This window comes from Myiozetetes cayanensis, unplaced genomic scaffold (genome assembly GCF_022539395.1).
Source record: "Myiozetetes cayanensis isolate MyiCay16 unplaced genomic scaffold, myiCay2020 scf274, whole genome shotgun sequence".
NCBI classification, from domain to species: Eukaryota; Metazoa; Chordata; class Aves; order Passeriformes; family Tyrannidae; genus Myiozetetes; species Myiozetetes cayanensis.
The window spans coordinates 7407-29507 of record NW_026087493.1 but is presented as its reverse complement, the minus strand read 5'-3'; the positions used below and the strand labels follow the sequence as shown (position 1 = coordinate 29507).

The 22101-nt window shown below is 64.7% G+C and overlaps 1 protein-coding gene across 1 annotated transcript in view; it reads right to left on the bottom strand.

The window, feature by feature from the left end:
- The window catches only part of LOC126643643 (tyrosine-protein kinase receptor UFO-like), a 29624-nt gene extending 9338 nt beyond the window's left edge, over positions 1 to 20286 (bottom strand). Inside the window, 20 exon segments of the mRNA XM_050322156.1 lie at positions 279 to 314; positions 317 to 367; positions 455 to 527; positions 621 to 721; positions 1766 to 1836; positions 2523 to 2646; positions 3930 to 3959; positions 5185 to 5314; positions 6058 to 6188; positions 7470 to 7797; positions 9740 to 9851; positions 13573 to 13668; positions 13670 to 13751; positions 15611 to 15706; positions 17533 to 17576; positions 17608 to 17728; positions 17816 to 17848; positions 17937 to 17969; positions 18062 to 18118; positions 20187 to 20286. Coding sequence (XP_050178113.1) covers positions 279 to 314; positions 317 to 367; positions 455 to 527; positions 621 to 721; positions 1766 to 1836; positions 2523 to 2646; positions 3930 to 3959; positions 5185 to 5314; positions 6058 to 6188; positions 7470 to 7797; positions 9740 to 9851; positions 13573 to 13668; positions 13670 to 13751; positions 15611 to 15706; positions 17533 to 17576; positions 17608 to 17728; positions 17816 to 17848; positions 17937 to 17969; positions 18062 to 18118; positions 20187 to 20286 — 1849 coding nt within the window.
- Between the last annotated feature and the right edge of the window lie 1815 nt (positions 20287 to 22101).

The window sequence follows — 22101 nt, the reverse complement described above, 5'->3', positions numbered from 1 at the left end:
GTTTGGGGGTTCCTAAGGGTTTGGAGGGGGTCCCAGGGGGTGCTGAGGATCCCCAGGAGTTTGTGGGGGTCCCAGGGGTTTGAGGGGTTCCCAGGGGGATGGGTTGGTCCCAGTGGTTTGAGGGGTTCCCAGTGGTTTGGGGGTTCCCAGGGGCTTGTGGGGTCCCAGGTGTTTGTGGGGGTCCCAGGGTTTGGGGGGTCCCAGGGGTGCTGAGGATCCCCAGGGGTTTGTGGGGGTCCCAGGGGTTTGGGGGGGGTCCCGAGGGGGGGTCCCCTCACCAATGAGCTTCATGACGTTGGGGTGGTCGAACTCTTCATGCAAACGGCCTCGCTCAGAAATCCTCCAGCTCCCCGCGAGCAGATGGCGACTGCAGAGGATGGGGGGTCAGGGGGGTCAGGGGGTCGGGGGGTCCTGGGGTCCGTGCTTTGGGTGGGGGTGCTGTCTGAGCGCTCACTCTTCATGGTTTTCACGGCCACCCTGAGCACTCCGCCCTCCTGGTGCAGCTGCCCCTCCACCACCGAGCCGAACTCCCCTGTGGGATTGGGGGTTGTTGGGAGGGGGTCCCTCCAGCCCCGGGGGTCCCTCCAGCACCGGGGGTCCTGAGGTCCTGGGGTCGGGACACCCACCTCGCCCAGGGTCTTGCCCAGGGCCACGCGGTGCCGCTCGACCAGCACGTCCCGCAGCTTCTCCTTCAGCTCCGCGCTGATGCCCAGACGGTTCACTGGGGAAAAGGGGGAAAGGGGGTCGGGGGGGCCCACGGGGGTGTGGGGGACACGGGGGGCGGGGTGGGGTGTGGGGGGCAGGGGGGGGGACACGGGGGTGGGGAATGCAGGGATATGGGGGGATAGTGGGGAGACTGGGGGAGGGTCAGGAGGGGACACGGGGTCGGGGGCGGGGGGTGGGGGGACGGGAGGGACATGGGGGTATGGGGAATGGGGGATATGGGGAGATGGGGAGGGTCAGGAGGGGCCATGGGGAGGGTCAGGAGGGGCCATTGGGGAGGGTCAGGAGGGGACACGGGGGTCGGGGGCACGGAGGACACAGGGGGCAATAGGGGATATGGGGGACATGGGGACGATGGGGGATAGGAGGTATTGGGGGATATGGGGAGACGGGGAGAGGGTCAGGAGGACATGGGGATTCAGGGGCGAGGGGGTCAAGAGGGGGCACAGGGGACAGGGGGATGTGGCTCAGGGGACAGGGGACACAGGACAGGGGGATGGGGGTCAGGGGACATGGGGGCACAGGGACAGGGGGATGTGGCTCAGGGACACAGGGGCCAGGGGATAGGGGTTCAGGGGACCATGGGGGACACAGGGGCACAGGGGACGTGGTTCGGGACACAGGGGACACAGGGCCAGGGCCCAGCGTGACTCATGGGTGGCCTGATGGGGCCATGGGGGACATGATGATGTGGGTCAGGGGACACAGGGGACAGGGGGATGTGGTTCAGGGGACAGGGGACACAGGGGACACAGGGGCCAGGGGGCATGGGAGTCACAGGGGACACAGGGGACACAGGGGACAGGGGATGTGGGCTCAGGGGACCCGACACAGGGGACAGGGGGATGGGGGTCAGGGGGACCTGGGGACAGGGGACACAGGGGCACAGGGGATGTGGGGTCAGGGGATCAGGGGACACAGGGGGACACAGGGGCCAGGGATGTGGCACAGGGGTCAGGGGACACAGGGGCCAGGGGGATGGGGTTCAGGGGGACCTTGGGGACACAGGGGGACACAGGGGCCAGGCCCCAGCGTGACTCACGGGTGGCCTGTGCCGAGCGGCGGCCGTAGGAGCTGCGCACCCGGAAACGAACGGTGGGAGCGAACGCGGCCCTGGGGACACCACAGGACACCGGGGCCGTGGGGTCAACAGGTCAGCAAGGGGTCATGGGGGTCACCAGAGCTGTGGGGGTCACCAGGGGTCATGGGGGTCACCAGAGTTGTGGGGGTCACTAGGGGGTCACCAGGGGCTTACAGGGGTCACCAGGGTCACAAGGGGTCATGGGGGGGTCACCAGGGGGTCGTTGGGGGTCACCAGAGTCATGGGGGGTCACCATGGGGTCACAGGGGGACACCAGGGGTCATGGGAGTCACAGGGGTCACCAGGGGGTCATGGGGGTCATGGGGTATCACAGGGGTCACCAGAGGGTTACAGGGGTCACCAGGGTTCAAAGGGGTCATGGGAGGTCACCAAGGGGTCATGGGCCATCACTAGAGAGTCATGGGAGGTCACAAGGGGTCATGGGGGTCACAGGGAGTCACCAGGGAGTCATTGGGGTCACCAGGGTCATGGGGGGGTCATGGGGTGTCACAGGGGTCCTCAGGGTTCAAAGGGGTCATGGGAGGTCACCAAGGGGTCATGGGGGTCCCCAGGGTGATGGGAATCACAGGGGTCACCAGGGGGTCATGGGGGGGTCACAGAGGTCACCAGAAGTCATGGGGGGTCACAGAAGGTCACCAATGGTCACAGGGGTCATGGGGGTCACAGGGGTCCCCAGGGGTCCCGGGGTGGGGCTCACCCGAACCGCGTCTCCTTCCGCCGCCGCCGCGCGGCCACCACGGCCAGCGCCCCCAGCGCCAGCGTCCCCACGGCCACCAGAGCCACCAGCGCCGGCCACCAACCCCCGGGCACCGCCGGCCGCACTGCGGGGAGGGGACATTGGCAGGGGTGGCATTGGCGTCAGTGTCATTGTCATCGTCAACGTTATCGGCGCCATCATCACTGACATCGTCAATGTCATTGGGGTCATCGTCATTGTCATCGTCGACGTCATTGGGGTCATCATCAACGTTATCGGGGTCATCATCGTTGTCATTGTCATCGTCAACGTCACTGGGGTCATCGTCATTGTCATCATCAACGTTATCGGGGTCATCATCGTTGTCATTGTCATCGTCAACGTCACTGGGGTCATCGTCATTGTCATCATCAGTGTTATCGGGGTCATCGTCATTGTCATTGTCAACGTTATTGGGGTCATTGTCAGCGTCATCGTCTATCTTATCGGCGTCATCGTCATTGTCATCATCAACATCATTGTTGTGATTAATTGTCATCACTGTCATTGTTGTCGCCATTGTCACCGTCATCGTCATTGTCACTGTTGTCATCATCAACACTGTCATCGCTGTCATCGTCATTGTTGTCATCATTGTCATCATTGTCATCGTTGTCATTGTTGTCACCATTGCCGCCATCATCGTCATTGTCATCATCGTCATCATCGTCATCATCATCATCATTGTCATCCCATCCCACCCCATCCCCTCCATCCCATCCCATCCCATCAATCCCACCCCATCCCATCCCATCCCATCCCAATCCATCCCATCCCATCCCATCCCATCCCATCCCATCCCATCCCATCCCATCCCATCCCATCCCATCCCATCCCATCCCATCCCATCCCATCCCATCCCATCCCATCCCATCCCATCCCATCCCATCCCATCCCATCCCATCCCATCCCATCCCTCCCATCCCATCCCATCCCATCCCACCCCACCCCATCCCATCCCATCCCATCCCATCCCATCCCATCCCATCCCATCCCATCCCATCCCATCCCATCCCATCCCATCCCCTCCCATCCCATCCCATCCCATCCCACCCCACCCATCCATCCCATCCCATCCCATCCCATCCCATCCCATCCCATCCCATCCCATCCCCTCCATCCCATCCCATCCCATCCCATCCCATCCCATCCCATCCCATCCCATCCCCTCCCATCCCATCCCATCCCCTCCCATCCCATCCCATCCCATCCCATCCCATCCCATCCCCATCCCATCCCATCCCATCCCATCCCCATCCCATCCCATCCCATCCCATCCCTCCCATCCCATCCCATCCCATCCCATCCCATCCCATCCCATCCCATCCCATCCCATCCCATCTCCATCCCATCCCATCCCATCCTCACCCAGATGTGTCTCCAGTGGGGCCTCTCCAGCTGTGGGGACACGAGGAGGAGTCAGTGAGGGATTTGGGGGGGGATTTGGGGGGGATTTGGGGGGGCATTTGGGGGAATTTGGGGAAATTTGGGGGATTTGAGGGTGGGATTGAGGGGGATTTTGGGGGGATTTGAGGAGCATTTGGGGAAATTTGGGAGTTCTGGGGCTGGGATTGGGAGAGATTGGGGAGGATTTGGGGGCATTTGGGGACATTTGGGGCTGGGATTGAGAGGGATTTGGGGAGATTAGGGGTCCAGGGTTTTGGGGGGATTTTGGGAGTTTTTTGGTGGGGATTTGGGGGTCCAGGGTTTTGGGGGATTTGGGGTTGTTTTTGGAGGGGATTTTGGGGTCCAGGGTTTTGGGGTTGTTTGTGGGGGCATCTGTGGGGTGATTTGAGGGTCCAGGGTTTTGGGGTGGTTTTGGGGTGGTTTTGGGGGGATTTGTGGGTATTTGGGGTGATTTGTGGGGTGATTTGGGTGTCCAGGGTTTTGGGGGATTCAGGGTGATTTTGGGGGTCGGGGTTTGTGGGGGTGGATTTGGGGTGTTTTGAGGGGATTCAGGGTGTTTTTGGTGGTGATCTGGGGTCCAGGGTTTTGGGGTGGTTTTGGGGTAATTTATGGGTATTTTGGGTGTTTTTAGTGGTGATTTGGGGGTCCAGGGTTTTGGGTTGGTTTTGAGGAGATTTGTGGGTATTTGGGGTGGTTTTGGGGTGGTTTTGGGGTTGTGGGTATTTGGGGTGTTTTGGGGGTGTTTTTGGGGGTGATTTGGGGTGTTTTTGGGGGTGTTTTTGAGGGTGATTTGGGGTGTTCAGGATGGGTTTTGGGGTGTTTTTGGGGTGTTTTTGGGGTGTCTCAGAGTGTTTTTGGGGTGTTTTTGAGGGGTGATTTGGGGGTGTTTTGGGGGTGATTTGGGGGTGTTAAGGCTGTGTTTGGGGGTGTTTTTGGGGGTGATTTGGGGGTGTTTTTGGGGATGATTTGGGGGTGTTTTTGGGGGTGTTTTTGGGGTGATTTGGGGGTGTTCAGGGTGGTTTTTGGGGTGGTTTTGGGGTGTTTTGGGGGTGATTTAGAGGGTGTTTTTGGGGTGTTCAGGGTGTTTTTGGGGGTGTTTTGGGGGTGATTTAGGGGTGTTTCTGGGGGTGATTTGGGGTGTTCAGGGGTGTTTTTGGGGGTGTTTTGGGGTGATTTGGGGGTGTTTTGGGGGTGTTTTGGGGAGGGGGTGACTCACGGGGCAGCAGCAGCAGCAGGGGGCTCCAGGGCCCGTCCCCAGTGTAGGGGGCCACGCGGAGGGTCACGTTGTGCAGGGGGGACCCCAAATCCAGCGTGGCCTCCTGAGCCAACCCCACGTCCAGAACCTCCTGGGGAGCACCGGGGCGGTCAGGGAGAAAATGGGGGTCAGAGGGGGCACAGGGGATAATGGGGGCATAGGGGGCAATGGGGGTAGGGGTGTTGGGGGCACAGAGGGTGATGGGGGTCAGAGGGGAAAATGGGGGTCAGGGGAGGAAATGGGAGGTCGAGGGGCAAAGGGGGTGATGGGGGCAATGGGGAGATGGGGGTATGGGGGCAAAGGGGGTGATGGGGGCAATGGGAGGACAATGGGGGCAGGGGTTGATGGGGGCACAGAAGGTGATGGGGGCACAGGGGGACAATGGGGGTCAGGGGTTGGGGGGTGCAGGGGGTGATGGAGGGCAAAGCAAGGGGGAAATGGGGGTCGATGGGGGGCAATGGGGATTTTGGGGGGCCATGGGGGCACAATGGGGGCAAGGGTTGATGGAGGACAAAGGGGGTGATGGGGGCCATGGGGGTGATTGGGGGTGATGGGGGGCACAGGGGGTGATGGGGGTCTTGGGGGCAAGGGGATGGTGGGGGCCATGGAGGTGATGGGGGTGATGGGGGCACAGGGGTTGATGGGGGACCATGGAGGTGATGGGGGTGATGGGGGCACAGGGGTGATGGAGGGTCTTGGGGGCACAGGGGTGATGGGGGCCATGGAGGTGATGGGGGCGTGATGGGGGTCATGGGGGTGATGGGGGGCACAGGGTGTCTTAGGGGGCACAGGGGTGGGGGGGCTATGGGGGTGATGGAGGCTCCGGGGTCCCACCTGGTGGTGGGGGTCGGTGCTGTAGCTCAGCCTGTACCCCTGAGCACCCCACTGAGGGGTCCCCAGGGGGTCCCCAGCGCACCCGGGCCCTGCCCCCTCCAGCTCGGCCGTCACGTTCTCGGGGCCCCGAGCTGGGAGGGGGAGGGAGGTCAGCTGGGGGTGTCTGGGACCCTCCAAACCAGGGGGATCCCAGAGACCCCCACGTCCTGTCAGCCCCCTCACACTCCTCCCAGGGCAATGGGGACCCCAAATTCACACTCCCATCCTCAGGGACCCCAAATCCAGACCCAGCCCCTATCCCCCAAATCCCCCGGGGACCCCAACCCACCCCCATCCCTAGGACCCCCAAATCCAGTCCACCCCCCTATCCCCCAAATCCCCTGGGGACCCCAAACCCACCCCCATCCCCAGGGACCCCAAATCCAGACCCAAAAGACCCCCCAAATCCCCTAGGGACCCCAAACCCACCCCCATCCCCATGGACCCCCAAATCCAGACCCAAAAGACCCCCCAAATCCCCTGGGGACCCCAAACCCACCCCCATCCCCATGGACCCCAAATCCAGACCCAAAAGACCCCCCAAATCCCCTGGGGACCCCAACCCACCCCCATCCCCAGGGACCCCCAAATCCAGACCCAAAGACTCCCCAAATCCCCTGGGGACCCCCAAACCCACCCCCCATCCCCAGGGACCCCAAATCCAGACCCAAAAGACCCCCAAATCCCCTGGGGACCCCAAACCCACCCCCCATCCCCAGGGACCCCAAATCCAGACCCAAAAGACCCCCCAAATCCAGTCCCTGAGGCTCTGACACCACCAACCCCCTCAGGGGTCCCAGGGGGTCCCCAAGTCCAACCTCCTCCCACTCCGCCCCCTCCATGGTGGCCATGGGCACCCAAGGGGTCCCTCGGGGGTCCCAGGGGGTCCCTTGGAGCACCCTGGGGGTTCCCAAATCCCCCCTCCCCACTCACCCCCCTCGGTGGTGGCCATGGGCACCCAGGGGGTCCCCTGAAGCCCCCTCCCCACTCACCCCCCTCGGTGGTGGCCATGGGCACCCAGGGGTCCTTGGAGCACTGGGAGTCCCAGGGGTCCCCAAATCCCCTCCCCACTCACCCCCTCGGTGGTGGCCATGGGCACCCAGGGGTCCCCTAGAAGCCCCCTCCCACACACCCCCTCGGTGGTGGCCATGGGCACCAGGGGGTCCTTGAGCACCCAGGGGTCCCAGGGGGTCCCCAACCCCACTCACCCCCTCGGTGGTGGCCATGGGCACCCAGGGGGTCCCTGAAGCCCCTCCCCACTCACCCCCTCGGTGGTGGCCATGGGCACCCAGGGGGTCCCTGAAGCCCTCCCACTCACCCCCCTCGGTGGTGGCCATGGGCACCCAGGGGGGGTCCCCTAAATCCCCACTCACCCCCCTCGGTGGTGGCCATGGGCACCCAGGGGGTCCCCAAATCCCCACTCACCCCTCGGTGGTGGCACAGGCACCCAGGGGTCCCTTGGAGCACCCAGGGGGTCCCAGGGGGGTCCCCAAATCCCCACTCACCCCCCTCGGTGGTGGCCATGGGCACCCAGGGGGTCCACGCGGAGGGGCCGGGGGGGCTCCGGCAGGACACGCGGGCCCGGTAGGGGGTGAAGGGGCGGAGCCCCCCGATGCGGTGGCTGAACGGGGGCACCGCGACCACCCGGTTGTAGAGACCCCCGGGGGGCACCCGGCTCAGGTCCTCGGCAGCGCCCACCGCCTGCGGGGGGGTGGGGGGGGACATAACAGAGCCCGTGGGGATCCCACCCGGACCGCCACAACCCCCCATATCCCCCAAATCCCCCTGTGTCCCCATATGCCCTCACACCCCCTGTGCCCCCATATCCCCCACATCCCCCGTGCCCCATGAGACACCCCCCATATCCCCCCCATACCCCCGCGTGTCCTCCGTGCCCCCACACCCCCTGTGCCCCCATATCCCCTCACCCCCATGCCCCCGAGACATCCCCATATCCCCTCACACCCCCGTGCCCCCATATCCCCTCACACCCCCTGTGCCCCCACCCACGCCCCCCCACATCCCCCTGTGCCCCCATATCCCTCACCCCCCCGTGCCCCCATATCCCCTCCCACATCCCCCCTGTGCCCCCCCATATCCCTCACCCCCTGTGCCCCCATATCCCTCCCACACTCCCCTGTGCCCCCGAGACATCCACATGTCCCCTCACACCCCCTGTGCCCCCACGCCTCCCCACCCCGCGTGTCCCCTCGTGCCCCTCACACCCCCTCGTGCCCCCCACACTCCCCACTATCCCCCATGCCCCTGCCGTGTCCCCCGGTGCCCCCCCACATGTCCCCCCGTGCCCCTCACACCCACACGCGTGCCCCTCTGTGCCCCCCATGCCCTCCAATGCCCACCCCCACTCCCCACATGCCCCCTCCCCTGTGTCCCCTGTGCCCCTCACACCCCCTCGCGTCCCCCTGTGTCCCCCCACTCCCACATGCCCCTCCGTGTCCCCCCTGAGCCCCTCCGTGTGTCCCCCGTGTCGCCCCCCTGTGTGCCCCCATGTCCCCTCAGTCCCCCATATCCCCTTCACACCCCCCATGTCCCCCGTGTCACCCCCGCGTGTCCCCCCATATCCCCCATGCCCCCCGTGTCCCCCCAGTGCCCCCCACACCCTCCCCATGCCCCACCCTGTGTCCCCTCATGCCCCTCACCCCCCACGCCCCCGGTGCCCCCCCACTCCCTACATATTCCCCCCGTGTCCTCCCGTGCCCCTCACACCCCCGCATGTGCCCCCATATCCCCCTCATGTCCCCCCATGCTCCCCAGCTCCCCACAGTGTCCCCCTCGTGTCCCTCACGCCCCTCTGGAGACCCCCGTGTCCCCCGTGTGCCCCCCTGTGCCCCTCACACTCCCCTGTGTCCCCCCATATCCCTTTCACACCCCCACGCGCGTCACCCCGTGCCCCACACGTCCCCCGCGTGTCCCCTGTGCCCCCCATGCCCCCCGTGTCCCCCTGTGCCCCTCCATATCCCCACATACCCCTCCCCGTGCCCCCCTGTGTCCCCTCATGCCCCCATGTGCCCCCTGTGCCCCTCACACCTCCGCGTGTCCCCCCGTGTCCCCCATGCCCCCTGTGTCCCCCTGTGCCCCTCCATATCCCCACATACCCCTCCCGTGCCCCCCGTGTCCCCCAGCTCCCCCACAGTGTCCCCCCGTGCCCCTCCACCCTCCAGTGTGTCCCCAGTGTCCCCTCATGCCCCCTGTGCCCCCCTGTGCCCCTCACACCCCCTGTGTGCCCCCATGTGCCCCCACATGTCCCCCGTGTCCCCCGTGCCCCCCGTGCCCCTCACACCCCCCGCGTGTCCCCCCGTGCCCCCATGTCCCCTGTGTCCCCCTGTGTCCCCCTGTGCCCCTCCATATCCCCTCACACCCCCACGTGTCCCCCATATCCTCCACACCCCGCGTGTCTCCCCGTGTCCCCCCATGCCCCCTTCATCCCCTCACACCCCCGTGTGTCCCCCGTGTCCCCCCATGCCCCCCCGTGTTCCCCCTGTGCCCCCACACCCTCCTCCTGTGCCCTCTGGTGTCCCCCGTGTCCCCCGTGTCCCCCCGTGTGTCCCCGTGCCCCTCCCACCCCCCCCGTGCCCCTCACACCTCCCACACCCCCGCGTGTCCCCCCAAACCTGGACCGTGCAGGTCTCCAGGGAGTCTCCCCACTCGGCCCCGGCTCCCAGGACACCTCGAGCCAGCGCGGCCCCCGCACCAGCACCAGCTTCTGGGGGCTCTGCGGCACCACTGAGGGGGGCCTGGTCAGGGACCCCAAAATCGCCCCGGTACCCCCAAAATCTCCCCAGCCCCCTCCCGGCACCCCCAAAATCTCCCGATCCTCCCCACTGATCCCCTACAACACTCCCCTCTCTCCCAGCGGGTTTTGGGGGCTCTGGGGCTTCACTGAGGGGTCTGAGGGTTCAGTGGGACCCCCCCGTGACTCCTGGGACCCCTGGGATCCCCCAAAATCCTCCGGCACTCCCAAAGTCTCCCCAGCCCCTCCCGGCACCCCCAAAGTCTCCCCGATCCTCCCCTCCCCAGTGAGCACCTACAACCCCTCCCCCACTTCCCCGCGGGTTTTGGGGGCTCTGGGGCTCCACGAGGGGAGAGGGTCAGTGGGACTCCCAAAATCCCCTCTGCACCCCCAGAAGTCTCCCCAACCCTCCCGGCACCCCCAAAGTCTCCCCGATCCTCCCCTCCCCAATGACCACCTACAACACTCCCTCCCTCCCACGGGTTTTGGGGCTCTGGGGCTCCACAAGGGGGAGAGGGGTCAGTGGGACCCCAAAATCCTCCGGCACCCCCAAAGTCTCCCCGGCACCCCCAAAGTCTCCTCGATCCTCCCCTCCCCACCGAGCACCTACAACCCTCCCCCACTTCCCCGCGTGCTTTGGGGGCTCTGGGGTGGGGGAGGATTCAATGGGACCCTCCCGATCCCAGGGACCCCGAGACCCCCAAACCCCCGGGCCCCCAGGCCCCCAGGCCCCACCGGTGACGGAGGCGCTGGGACGTGGTGACCCCACGCGCGTTGTGGGCTTCGCACGAGAAGGAGCTGCTGCGGTTTCAGCCCTGGGGGAGGGAGGATGGGGTGTAAATTTGGGGGTTTAGGGGGTCGGGAGGCTGAGGTGATCCAGGGGTTATGGGGGATCCAGAGGGGTTTTGGGGGATCCGAGGGTTGAGGGTCCAGGGTTTTTTGGGGGATCCAGGGGGTTTGGGGGATTCTGAGGGTTCTGGGGATCCAGAAGGGGTTTTGGGGAGATCCAGGGGGTTTTGGGGGATTCAAGGGCGCTTTGGGGAGTCCAGGGGCTTTTAGGGAGATCCAGAGGGGTTTTGGGGGTCCAGGGGTTTTGGGAGGGTTCAGGGGGTTCTGGGGGATCCAGAGGGTTTTGGGGGGATCCAGGGGGTTTTGGGAAGATCCAGAGGGGTTTTGGGGGGATCCAGGGGGTTTTGGGAAGATCCAGAGGGTTTTGGGGAGATCCAGGGGGTTCTGGGAAGATCCGGGGGGTTGGGGGATCCAGGGGGTTCTGGGAGGATCCAGGGGGTTTTGGGGGTCCAGGGGTTTTTGGGGGTATCCAGAGGGGTTTTGGGGAGATCCAGGGGGTTTTGGGGGGATCCAGAAGGGGTTCTGGGGGATCCAGGGGGTTTTGGGGGGATCCAGAGGGGTTTTGGGGGATCCAGGGGGTTTTGGGGGATCCAGGGGGTTTTGGGGAGATCCAGGGGGTTTTGGGGGATCCAGAGGGGTTTTGGGAGATCCAGGGGGTTTTGGGGGATTCGGGGAATTGAGAAGATCCAGGGGGTTTTGGGAGGATCCAGGGGGTTTTGGGGAGATCCAGAGGGGTTTTGGGGAGATCCAGGGGGTTTTGGGAGGGTTCAGGGGGTTCTGGGGGATCCAGGGGGTTTTGGGGGATCCAGGGGGTTCTGGGGGATCCAGAGGGGTTTTGGGGGATCCAGGGGTTTTGGGAAGATCCAGAGGGTTTTGGGAGATCCAGGGGGTTCTGGGAAGATCCGGGGGGGTTGGGGGATCCAGGGGGTTCTGGGAGGATCCAGGGGGTTTTGGGGGTCCAGGGGTTTTTGGGGGGTATCCAGAGGGTTTTGGGGAGATCCAGGGGGTTTTGGGGGATCCAGGGGTTTTGGGGAGATCCAGGGGTTTTGGGGGATCCAGAAGGGGTTCTGGGGATCCAGGGGGTTTTGGGGGATCCAGAGGGGTTTGGGGGGATCCAGGGGGTTTTGGGGGATCCAGGGGGTTTTGGGGAGATCCAGGGGCTTTGGGGGATCCAGAGGGGTTTTGGGGAGATCCAGGGGGTTTTGGGGGATTCTGGGGAATTAAGAAGATCCAGGGGGTTTTGGGGAGATCCAGGGGTTTTGGGGGTCCAGGGGTTTTTGGGGGATCCAGGGGGTTTGGGGGTCCAGGGGGTTTTGGGGAGATCCAGGGAGGTCTGGGGGATCCAGGGGGTTCTGGGGATGGTCCAGGGGGTTTTGGGAAGATCCAGGGGGTTCTGGGGGGTCCAGAGGGGTTTGGGAGGGATTCAGGGGGTTTTGGGGGTCCAGAAGGGGTTTTTGGGAGGGTCCGGGGGTTTGGGGGGCTGCCTGGACTCCTGGAGGGTCCCCCTTCCTTGTCCCTTCCCCTCCCCCGTGGTGTTCCCCCTCCCCTCCCCCTCCCCCTCCCCGGGTGACTCAGGGCGGTGTCACCTCCGGCCCCCCGCGCCCCCCGTGAGTCACCAGGGAGGGGTCAGAACCCCCGACCCCCCCGAGGGGACGGGAACCCCCGAGTCACCAGGAGGGGTCAGACCCCAAATCCCACCCAGAACCCCCAAATCCCCCCGAGGGGACAGGAACCCCAGAGTCACCAGGGAGGGTCAGACCCCCAAATCCCACCCAGAACCCCCAAATCCCCCCGAGGGGACAGGAACCCCCAGAGTCACCAGGGAGGGGTCAGAACCCCCGACCCCCTGAGGGGACGGGAACCCCCAGAGTCACCAGGGAGGGGTCAGACCCCCCAAATCCCACCCAGAACTCCCCAAATCCCCCCGGAGAGGACAGAACTCCCCAGTTCCCCCCCATCACTCCCAAAAGCCCCCAAACCTCCCCTGACCCCTGGCCCTCAACACCCCCACGACCCCAAATCTCCTCAAAACCCTCCAAACCTCTCCAAAACCCCCTCCAACCCCCTCAAAACCTCCTCAACCCCCCCAAACCCCTCAAACTCCCCTAAACCTCCCCAAACCTCCTTAGACCCCCTCAAACCCCATAAAGCCCCCCTAACCTCCCCCAAACCCCTCAAACACCCCATCGCCCCCAACCCCTCCAAACACACCCCAAACCCCCTCAAAAACTCCCAGATCCCCCAATCCCCGCAAAACTCCTCAAACACCCCTAAACTCCCCCAAAATCTCCTCCAACCCCCAAAACCCCTCAAACATCCCCCCAAACCCCAAAAACTCCTCAAACACCTCCTAAACCCCCAAATCTCTTCCAACCCCCCCAAAACCTCAAACAACCCCCAAACCCCCAAAAACCTCCTCAAACACCCCTAAATCCCCCAAATCTCTTCCAACCCCCCAAAACCTCAAACAACCCCCCCAAACCCCCAAAAACCTCCTCAAACACCCTAAACCCCCAAATCGCCTCCAAAACCCCCAAAATCTCAAACACCCCCACAAAACCCTCAAACACCCTCTAACCCCCCCAAAATCTCCTCCAACCCCCCAAAATCTCAAACAACCCCTAACCCCCAAAAACTCCTCAAACACCCCTAAACCCCCCCAATCTCCTCCAAAACCTCCCTAAAACCCCTTCAAAACCTCCCAGACTCCCCAACCCCCCAAACCTCTTCAAACACCCCGTAAACCCCCAAATCTCCTCCAAACCCCCCAAACCTCAAACACCTCTAAACCCCTCAAACACCCCTAAACCTCCCCAAATCTCCTTCAAAACCCCTCAAGCTCCTCAACCCCCAATTCCCCCTCCCCCGGTGCTGACCAGGCAGGCTGAGCACGGAGGGGCTCCTGGCCAGGGGGTCCCGGGGTCGTGCAGGGGGTCCCCTCGCGCAGCCACAGCAGCCGAACCGGCTCGGGGGCCGCGGGCGCTGCAGCGCAGCGAGAACGGCGTGGACACCCCCAGCTCCACGTCCTGGGGCTCCTCCACGAACACGGGGAGCCCTGGGGGGGGATTTGGGGGATATCAGGGATATCGGGGTGATTTGGGGGATATCAGAGATATCGGGGGTTCTGGGATGGACACCCCAGTTCCACGTCCTGGGGCTCCTCCACGAACACGGGAGCCCTGGGGGATTTGGGGGTGATTTGGGGGATATCGGGGGTTCTGGGGGATATCGGGGGTTCTGGGGGATATCGGGGGTTCTGGGGATGGACACCCCAGCTCCATGTCCTGAGGCTCCTCCACGAACACGGGAGCCCTGGGAGATTTGGGGATATCAGGGGATATCGGAGGGTCCTGGGGATATCGGGGGTTCTGGGATGGACACCCCCAGCTCCACGTCCTGGGGCTCCTCCACGAACACGGGCAGCCCTGGGGGATTTGGGGGTGATTTGGGGGATATCGGGGGTTCTGGGGATATCGGGGGTTCTGGGGGATATCGGGGGTTCTGGGATGGACCACCCCAGCTCCACGTCCTGGGGCTCCTCCACGAACACGGGGAGGCCTAGGAGGATTTGGGGGATATCAGGGATATCAGGGTGATTTGGGGGATATCAGGGGGTTCTGGGGGATGGACGCCCCCAGCTCCACGTCCTGGGGCTCCTCCACGAACACGGGCAGGCCTGGGGGATTTGGGGGGTTATTGGGGAGATATCAGGGATATTGGGGGTCCTGGGATGGACACCCCAGCTCCACGTCCTGGGGCTCCTCCACGAACACGGGCAGGCCTGGGGGATTTGGGGGTTATTGGGGGATATCAGGGGATATTGGGGGTCCTGGGGGATGGACACCCCAGCTCCACGTCCTGGGGCTCCTCCACGAACACGGGGAGCCCTGGGGGAGGGTTTGGGAGGGTCAGAGGGGTCCTTGGGGAGATATCGGGAGGTTCTGGGGGATATCAGGGGTTCTGGGGGATATCGGGGGTTCTGGGGGTTCTGGGGAGGGACACCCCCAGCTCCACGTCCTGGGGCTCCTCCACGAACACGGGGAGCCCTGGGGGAATTTGGGGGTGATTTGGGGGTCCTGAGGGGAGATATCAGGAGGTTCTGGGGGAAATCGGGGGTTCTGGGGGAGGGACCCCCAGCTCCACGTTTTGAGGCTCCTCCACGAACACGGGGACTGGGGGCCAGGGGCCTGGGGGATTGGGGGTACTGGAGGGGGCACTGGGGGATCAGTGAGGGGTCCTGAGGGGGATTGGGGATCCTGGAGGGACACTGGGGGCCAGGGAGTCCGGAGGGTGGATTAGGGGGTCCTGGAGGGAGACTGTGGGGTCTTGGGGGAGTATCAGGGGTTTCTGGGGTTCTGGGGTGTCCCAGGGGGTCTGGGGGTTGCAGGAGGGGGTCCCAAGGGAGGGGGCTGTGGGAGGGTCGGGGGTCCCGGGATGGTCCCAGGAGGGTCCCCAGGGATCAGGGTGGGAGGGGGAGGTCCCAGGAAGGAGATTTGGGGGTGAAGTTTTGGGGAGAGGTCTCAGGGTTTGGGGGGTCTGAGGATGGGGTCGGGGAGTCCTGGGGTCGAGGGGGTCCCAAAGGAGAGGGGAGGGGTCCGAAGGGAGGGGGAGGGTCGAGGATCCCGGGAGGGTCCCGGGAGGGTCCCCGGTGGTCGGGGTCCTCTGGAGAGGGGGCTTGGGGGTAAAGTGTTGAGGAGGGGTCTCAGGTTTTTGGGGGTCTGAGGATGAGATTGGGGGTCCTGGGGTCGAGGGGGTCCTAAATGAGGGGAGGGGTCGGGGATCGGGGAGGGGTGTGGTCCCAGTGAAAGGGGGTTGGGGGGTAAAGTTTTGAGGAGGGGTCTCAGGTTTTAGTGGGGGTCTGAGGATGGGATTGGGGGTTCCTGGGGTCGGGGGTTGGGGGTTTCCTCCTTTTACCTGCCAGCTCCAGGTGGGCCTCGTGGGACACGATGAGAGACCCCGCCCTGCCCAGCAGCGGTACCGGCCCGCGTCGGGGGCTGCGCCTGGGACAGCCTAGGGGCACAGGGGGTTAGGGAGGTTTTGGGGGTCAGGGTCAGGGGACATGGGGGGACATGGGGGTCGGGGGCTGCGCCTGCGACAGCCTGGGGGCACTGGGGGTCAGGGGGCACTCAGGAGGAGTCAGGGGATATGGGGGACATGGGGGGTCAGGGGCTGCATCTGTGACAGCCTGGGGGCACAGGGGGTCAGGAGGCACTGGGGGGTCAGGGGGCACAGGGGGGTCAGGAGGGTCAGGGGCTGAGGGGACATGGGGGGACTACAGGGGGTCAGGGACATGGGGGATATGGGGGGACATGGGGGACACAGGGGGGTCAGGGGTCAGGGGACATGGGGGACACAGGGGGTCAGGGGGTCAGGGGACATGGGGGACACAGGGAGGTCAGGGGGTCAGGGGACATAGGGGGGACATGGGGAGTCAGGGAGGCAGCCAGGGGGGTCAGGGGGCACCAGGGGGTCAGGAGATATGGGGGACACAGGGGGGTCAGGGGTGTCAGGGGACATGTGGGGACATGAAGGGGCAACAGGGGGTCAGAGGAGTCAGGGGATATGGGGGACACAGGGGGTTGGGGGGTCGGGGAGGCACAAGGGGGTCAGGGGACATGGGGGACATGGGGGGGTCAGGGGACATGGGGGTGTAGGGGGTCACGGCACTGGGACACACGGCGGCAGGACACAGGTGACACGGGGTGACAGGGGGTGACACGGGTGACGGTGACACGGGTGACAGGGTCACAGGGTGACATAGGTGACGGGGGTGACACAGGGTGACTTTGGGGACAGGGTGACACGGGGTGACAGGGGGTGACAGGGTCACAGGGTGACGGTGACATGTGGTGACATGGGTGACAGGGTCACAGGGTGACACAGGTGACAGGGGGTGACAGGGGGTGACAGGGTGACAAGGGTGGCACAGGGTGACAGGAGGTGACACAGGTGACAGGGGGTGACACGGGTGACAGGGGGTGACAGGGGGTGACATGGGTGACACGGGCTGACACAGATGACAGGAGGTGACACAGGTGACAGGGTCACAGGGTGACACAGGTGACGGGGGTGACAGGGGGTGACAGGGTGACACAGGTGGCACAGGGTGACAGGGGGTGACACAGGTGACAAAGGGTGACATGGGGTGACAGGGTGACACGGGTGACAGGGTGACAGGAGATGACACAGGTGACAAAGGGTGACACAGGGTGACACGAGTGACATGCGGTGACAGGGGGTGACGGGGGTGACAGGGGGTGACAGGGTGACAAGGGTGGCACAGGGTGACAGGAGGCGACACAGGTGACATGCAGTGACAGGGGGTGACAGGGGGTGACAGGGGGTGACAGGGGGTGACACAGGTGACAGGGGGTGACATGGGTGACAAGGAATGACGTGAGATGACATGGCACAGGTGACACAGGTGACGAGGGGTGGCATGAGGTGACACAGGGTGACCCAGGAGGACACGGGGTGACACAAGTGACACAGGGTGACACGGGGTGACACAGGGTGACACGAGGGGTGACCCAGGTGACACAGGTGACACAGATGACACAGGGTGACATGAGGTGACACAGGGACCCAGGATGACACAGCATGACAGGGTGGGTGACACAGGGTGACACAGGTGACACAGGGTGACACGAGGTGACCCAGGACACCCCGGGGTGACACAGGGTGACACGGGGGGGGGTGATGACCCAGGACATCCCAGGGTGCCGTGGGGGGTGACACAGTGTGACAGGAGGTGACCCAGGTGACACAGGGTGACACAGGTGACACACAGGGTGACAGGAGGTGACCCAGGTGGCAGGAGGTGCCCCGGTTGTCACCTGAGGCTGCTGGTGGCCACCCAGAGCCCCCCGGGCAGGGCCAGCTGGGCCAGGTCGGTGTCGGCCTCGAGGGCGGCCCCGTCACGGAGCCAGCCCAGCTCGGGGGGCTCCCCAGACCCCCCCACGCGGCACCGCAGCCACACCGGGCCCCCCACGGCCCCACTCGTGTTCTGGGGCTGCTCCAGGAACGACAGACCTGGGGGGGACATGGGGGGGGTCAGAGACCATCCCAGAGACCCCCAAAACATCCTCAAAATCATCAGGGACCCCCCCACGGCCCCACTCGTGTTCTGGGGCTGCTCCAGGAACGACAGACCTGGGGGGGACACGGGGGGGACACAGAGATCAGCACAGGGACCCCCAAAACATCCTCAAAATCATCAGGGACCCCCCCACGGCCCCACTCGTGTTCTGGGGCTGCTCCAGGAACGACAGACCTGGGGGGACACGGTGGGGGGGTCAGGGATCAGCACAGGGACCCCCAAACACCCTCAGGGACCCCAAACACCCTCAGGGACCCCCCCACTACCCCTGAAACTCCCCACGGCCCCACTCGTGTTCTGGGGCTGCTCCAGGAACGACAGACCTGGGGGGGACACGGGGGGGTCAGGGACCATCCCAGAGACCCCTGGGACACCCCAACATCATCAGGGACCCCCTCCACGGCCCCTGAGAACCCCCCAAGGCCCCACTCATGTTCCCAGGTTGCTCCACAGCCCCCCAGGACTCCCAAAACCCTCCAGGACCTCCCACTGACCCCCCAAGACCACCTGGGATCCCCCCCCACAGTCCCCCAACACCCTCCAGGACTCCTCCAGTGACCCCCCAGGACCTCCCCAAAGCCCTCCATGACCCCCCCCAGTGACCCCCAGGGTCCCCAAAACCCTCCAGGACCCCCAAAACCCTCCAGGACCCCCACAGCCCCCAGGACCCCTAAAGACCCTCGAGACCCCCAGTCACCCCCAGGACCCCAAAACCCTCCAGGACCCCCCCAGCCCCCAGAACCTCCCAAAGACCCCTCGGGACCCTCCAGTGACCCCCAGGACCCCCAAAATCCTCCAGGACCCCACAGCCCCCAGGACCCCACCCTCGAGACCCCCAGTGACCCCAGACCCTCAAGCCTCGAGACCCCCAGTGACCCCAGGACCCCCAAAATCCTCAGGACCCACTCTGGGACCCCAACCCTCCCCAAAATCGCGAGTGGGCGTGGTCACATCGCGCCCCTCCCTTCCCCCGCGGAGGTTTTAGGGTGGGGAGGGACCTGAGGGATTTTGGGGCCGCGACTCCCACTTCCTTCCCACGCCCCCTTTCCCTGGGAGCCTCAGGAATGCCGGGAATCCGCCGAGTGGGAAGGGGGACACACGACACGGGGTCCTGGGAGACACGCGGCCCCCCTCCTCCCCCCACGCCCAAACCCGCGCAGATGTTGGTGGGGTGGGAGGGGTTGGACCCCCACCCATCTCCCGGGGCGCCTGCTGGGTGGAGGGGGGAATGAGGGACATTCTCCCGGATCCCCCAGAAAGGACACTCGGCTGGGACCCCCACCCCAAATCGGGGACACCCCCAAAATTGGGACCCCTAAAATTGGGACCCTCTCTCCAAATCACTGGGACACTCCTGGCAAATGGGGAACCCCCATCCCCAACCAGGACCCCCCAAAATTGGGACCCCTCTCCAAATCACTGGGACACCCCCTGGTAAATGGGAACCCCCATCCCCAACCGGGACCCCCCAAAATTGGGACCCCCCTCCAAATCACTGGGACACCCGGTAAATGGGAACCCCCATCCCCAACCGGGACCCCCAAAATTGGGACCCCTCCAAATCACTGGGACATCCCCCGGTAAATGGGACCCCCATCCCCAACCGGGACCCTCCAAAATTGGGACCCCCCAAAGTTGGGACCCCCAAAGTCACCGGGACTCCCAACTCCTGGAACTCCCCAAAACCGGCCCCCTGCCCCCAAAACTGAGACCCCCAAACTCAGCAGCTCCCCCCCAACTCGGGACCCCCAACTCACCGAGACCCCTGAAATCGGGACCTCCCATCCCTGGGACCCCCCCACCTCACCGAGACCCCCCACAACCGAGGACCCCAAGCCTGGAACCCCCCAAAACCGAGACCCTCCCACCCCCGGGACACCCTCCTCCAACTCGGGACCCCTAAAACCGAGACCCTCCATCCCTGGGACCCCCACCTCACTGAGACCCCCACAAATCATGACCCCAAACTCGGGACCCCCAAACCTGAGACCCTCCATCCCTGGGACCCCCTCCTAACTCGGGACCCCCAAAGCGCGACCCCAAACTCGAGAGACCCCCAAAACCGAGAGACCCTCCATCCCTGGGACCCCCCAACCCCCAAACTCGGGACCCCCTTAAAACCGAGACCCTCCATCCTCGGGGACTCCCCTCCAACTCGGGACCCCCAAAACCGAGACCCTCCATCCCCGGGACAACCCCCCAAACTCGGGACCCCCAAACCTCGAGACCCTCCATCCCTCAGGGACCCCCCCAACTCTGGACCCCCAAACCCGAGATCCCCTCGTTCCAGGACCCCCAACTTACCGCGACCCCCAAACCCGAGACCCTCCATCCCCGGGGACCCCCCACCCCCAAAGTCGGGACCCCCAAAGCCCGTCCCCCCTCACTGACCGGGCGGGGCGGGGGTCGCGGCCGGGGCGGGGGTCGCGCCCAGGGCGGCGATGGCCGCGAGCAGCACCAGCAGCGCCGGGGGCCCCCGGGACTCCTCCATGGGCCTCCCAACTCCCCCGGGACCCCCCCGGGACCCTCCGGGGACCCTCCCGGGGCAACGGGGAGAGGAGGAGGAGGAGGAGGAGAGAAGGGGGAGGGATGAAGGTCCCGGGGTAACGGCCGGGAGGAGGAGGAGGAGGAGGAGGAGGAAAGTCCCGGGATGACGGAGGAGGAGGAAGGTCCAAGGATGACGGGGACAAGGGGGAGGAAGATCCCGGGATGACGGAGGAGGAGGAGGAGGAGGAGGACGACGGGGGTGGGTGGATGAAGGCCCCGGGGTGACGGAGGAAGGGGATAAAAGTCCCGGGAAGGAGGAGGAGGAGGAGGAGGAGGAGAAGGAAGGTCCCGGGATGAGGGGGAGGAATAGGACGGGGGGGGATGAAGATCCCGGGATGACGGAGGAGGAAAAGTTTTTCCTGGGATAGCGGAGGAGGAGGAGGAGGAGGAGGGCGGGGGGGATGAAGATCCTGGGGTAACGGCGGGGAGGAGGAAAGTCCTGGGATGACGAAGAGAGGAGGAGGAGGAGGATGAAGATCCTGGGCAACGGCGGGGAGGAGGAAGGTCCTGGGATGACGGGTGGATGAAGGCCCGGGATGATGAAAAGTTTTTCCCGGGATAGCGGGAGGAGGAGGAGGAGGAGGAGGGGGGATGAAGATCCTGGGATGACGGAGGAGGAGGAGGAGGAGGAGGAGGGGGCGATGAAGTCCCCGGGGATGACGGAGGAGGAGGAGGAGGGGGGCGATGAAGATCCCGGGATGACGGAGGAGGAAAAGTTTTTCCTGGGACGCTCTGACCGCGCCCGAAGGGGGAGGGGAGAGAGAGGGAGAGGGAGGGAGGGGGAGGGAGGAGAGCGGGGAAGGAGGGAGGACGGGAAAAGGGGAGGGCGGGGAGGGGAGACCCCAAACTGGGACTGGGACACCCCAAACTGGGACTGGGACACCCCGAACTGGGACAGGGACACCCCGAACTGGGACTGGGAGCCCCCAAAATGGGAGGAGACATCCCAAACTGGTATGGGACATCCCAAACTGGGACTGGGAGATCATGAACTGGGACTGGGACACCCCAAACTGGGATTAGGACACCCCAAGCTGGGACTGGGACACCCCGAACTGGGACTGGGACACCCCGAACTGGGAAGGGACACCCCAAATTGGGACTGGGACACCCCGAACTGGGAATGGGACATGCTGAACTGGGACCAAGACCCCCCAAACTGGGACTGGGATACCCCAAAGTGAGACTGGGACACCCTGAACTGGGAAGTGACACCCCAAACTGGGATTGGGACACCCCAAACTGGGACCAGGACACCCCAAACTGGGACCAGGACACCCCAAACTGGGACTGGGACATCACAAACTGGGACTGGGACACCCTGAACTGGGACTGGGACACCCCAAACTGGGAGTGGGATATCCCGAACTGGAATGGGACATTCCAAACTGGAACTGGGATCCCCAAATTGGGACTGGGACAAACCTGAACTGGGACAGGGAGACCCCAAACTGGAATGGGACAGCCTGAACTGGGAAGGAACACCCCAAACTGGAACTGGGATAATCCAAACTGGAACGGGACACCCCAAACTGGGACTGGGACACCCCAAACTGGGACTGGGATATCCCGAACTGGAATGTGACACACCAAAGGGAGACTGGGACACCCCAAACTGGGAGAGGGAGACCCCAAACTGGGAGTGGGACACCCTAAAGTGGGACTGGGACATCCCGAACTGGGACTGGGACACCCCAAACTGGGACTGGGACACCCCAAACTGGGACAGGGAGACCCCAAACTGGAATGGGACATCCAA